The sequence below is a fragment of the Octopus bimaculoides genome, chromosome 24 (assembly GCF_001194135.2).
Source record: "Octopus bimaculoides isolate UCB-OBI-ISO-001 chromosome 24, ASM119413v2, whole genome shotgun sequence".
In the NCBI taxonomy this organism is placed as follows: domain Eukaryota; kingdom Metazoa; phylum Mollusca; class Cephalopoda; order Octopoda; family Octopodidae; genus Octopus; species Octopus bimaculoides.
The window spans coordinates 1,552,357-1,554,528 of NC_069004.1; the positions used below are offsets into that span (position 1 = coordinate 1,552,357).

General features: G+C 38.8%; 1 protein-coding gene across 1 annotated transcript in view; it reads right to left on the minus strand.

The window, feature by feature from the left end:
• Positions 1-2,172, minus strand: part of LOC106870760 (probable chitinase 10) — a 28,809-nt gene that overhangs the window by 15,145 nt on the left and 11,492 nt on the right. Inside the window, exon 11 of the mRNA XM_052976488.1 lies at positions 1,695-1,828. Within this exon, the coding sequence (XP_052832448.1) occupies positions 1,695-1,828 (134 nt within the window). The remainder of the gene's footprint in view (positions 1-1,694; positions 1,829-2,172) is intronic.

Sequence of the window (2,172 nt, forward strand, 5' to 3'; positions counted from 1 at the left end):
TCTCTCTCTCTCTCTCTCTCTCTCTCTCTCTCTTTGATCTGTCCGCACTGATTGTATCTGGCAACAAAAGCTGATACAAGACACGAAACCGTTATCTCCGTGGCTTCAGCTATCGTTACCTTGACCTCTCCAACTGCAATGTTTATTTATTTATTTATTCATTCATCTATCTATTTATTTAGTTATCTATTTACTTATCTATTTATTTATCTATTTATCTATTTATTTATTTATCTATTTATGTGCTTCTGTATGTGCTTGCGTATGTGTGTGTGTGTGTGTGTGTGGCGGGGTGCACGCGTATATTTGCTTACATATGCAATGCGATAGCAAAGATGGAAGCTTTGATAATAAAAGAACCCCAATTCTTTAATTCACACATAAGTATACTTATGCGTACGTACATGCGCACCTGTTATGTATGTATGTATGCGTGTGTGTATATATATATATATATGTGTGTGTGTGTGTGTGTGTGTGTGTGTCTACGTATGTATGTGTGTGAGTGTGTGTGTTTGAATGTATATATTAAAGTTAAAGAAAGCAATTCAGCTTTGCGTCTCGATCTTCTCGCAGTCCAAAATAGTTGCAGAAGAGGAAAAGATCGTAAAACGTCCGTTATATGAAGAAACATGGGCAGACATACACAAACGTGCCCCATCGACTTTGTTTCTTCATCGCTTTCAGAAAAATGGATGTCTTTAAACGAAATGTTCTACAAATACGTTTCAGATGTTGTAGGTTCCGATTATATCGGAATTTATGGCGAAAAACATGTTTCCAATCGTAGAGTAGTTTAGAAAAATTCACTTGTGTGTGTGCGCGCACGCGCGTGTATGTGCGTGCGTGCGTCCGAGCGTGCAAGCGTGCGTGTGTGCATAATGGACTTCGCCATCGATTTCGACGTATGATCATCTGGCTGTTTAATCTTCTTAAGTTGTTTATAGAATTTAATATTTCGATTTGATTTTACATATCAGGTCTCGTGTTACCCCATAAACCGTCTATCGACGGTTCAGCTGATTTGCAGTAAAAATAAAAAAAACATATGTTGTTACAGGAATATGGTTGAATTTAAATTTATTAGCATGGAGTCACAAAGCAAATGTTTCTTTTCTTCTGTTCAAGACGCATCGAGATAGAGTCAAAGTCTTGAATTTTTCAGTTACACATAGACAGCAGCTACTGCGACTGCTTCTTACCTTTACCTTTGCAACAATCCTCTATATTTATTGTGTGGTTGTTTTCTCTGTTTTTCTTTCGAAAACCAAAATATATTTCGAAAGTGGTATCATGTTACACGTATCTGGATTCAAGCTAATGAATGTGAGATGGGAATCTATTCTTATAAAGATTTTCTCTCGAGACGAAATGCGTTTTTATTGTGCAAACTATCAATTCGACATCTGCTTTGTATACTATTTCATTTGAAGCCTATTTTCCTCTCAAAAGGCCCCTAATTGTGTCTCTGCAGTTGAATGTGAATTTGGTTGCTTGACTGGTATTTATAGGTGTTTGGTTGTTGCTAGAAATTTGTAATTGTAACATGCAGTGTAACAAGGCTGTACCTCTTGAGGTACAAGAACAAATCACCTCACAGGTTTCTAATCAGTTTCCATGCACCCAATGACACTCGATAGGTATTGGTCGATCTGAGACTTCAGACAATTACAGCTATCCAAGATGCCACTCACCGAGATCGAACCCGGAATTTCGTTCTTGCAATTCAAACGTCTTAACCATTCGGCCATACTGGGCCCCCACTTTGGGTACGCTGCGCCCCATGACGACAGGATATGCCATGGCTTCAATACCTTCGGTTATAAGTCTGATTTATCAAGATTTGAGTAAATCGACAACAACAATAACAATCCTTTCAAATTTCAGCCCAAGGCTAGCAAGTTCGGTGGAAGTCGATCACATCGCCCCCTAGTGTTTCATTGGTATTTATTTTATCAGCCCTGAAAGGATGAAAGGCAAGGTCAACCTCGGTGGAAATTGAACACGGACGAAATATGCTAAGCATTTTGTCCGGCGTGCTGACGATTCTGCCAGCTCATCACCTTAAACAATAATAGGCACAACGCCTGAAACTTTGGGGGAGGTGTTAAGTTGATTACATTGACCCTAGTGCATAACTGGTACTTATTTCATCGACCCTGAAAAGATAAA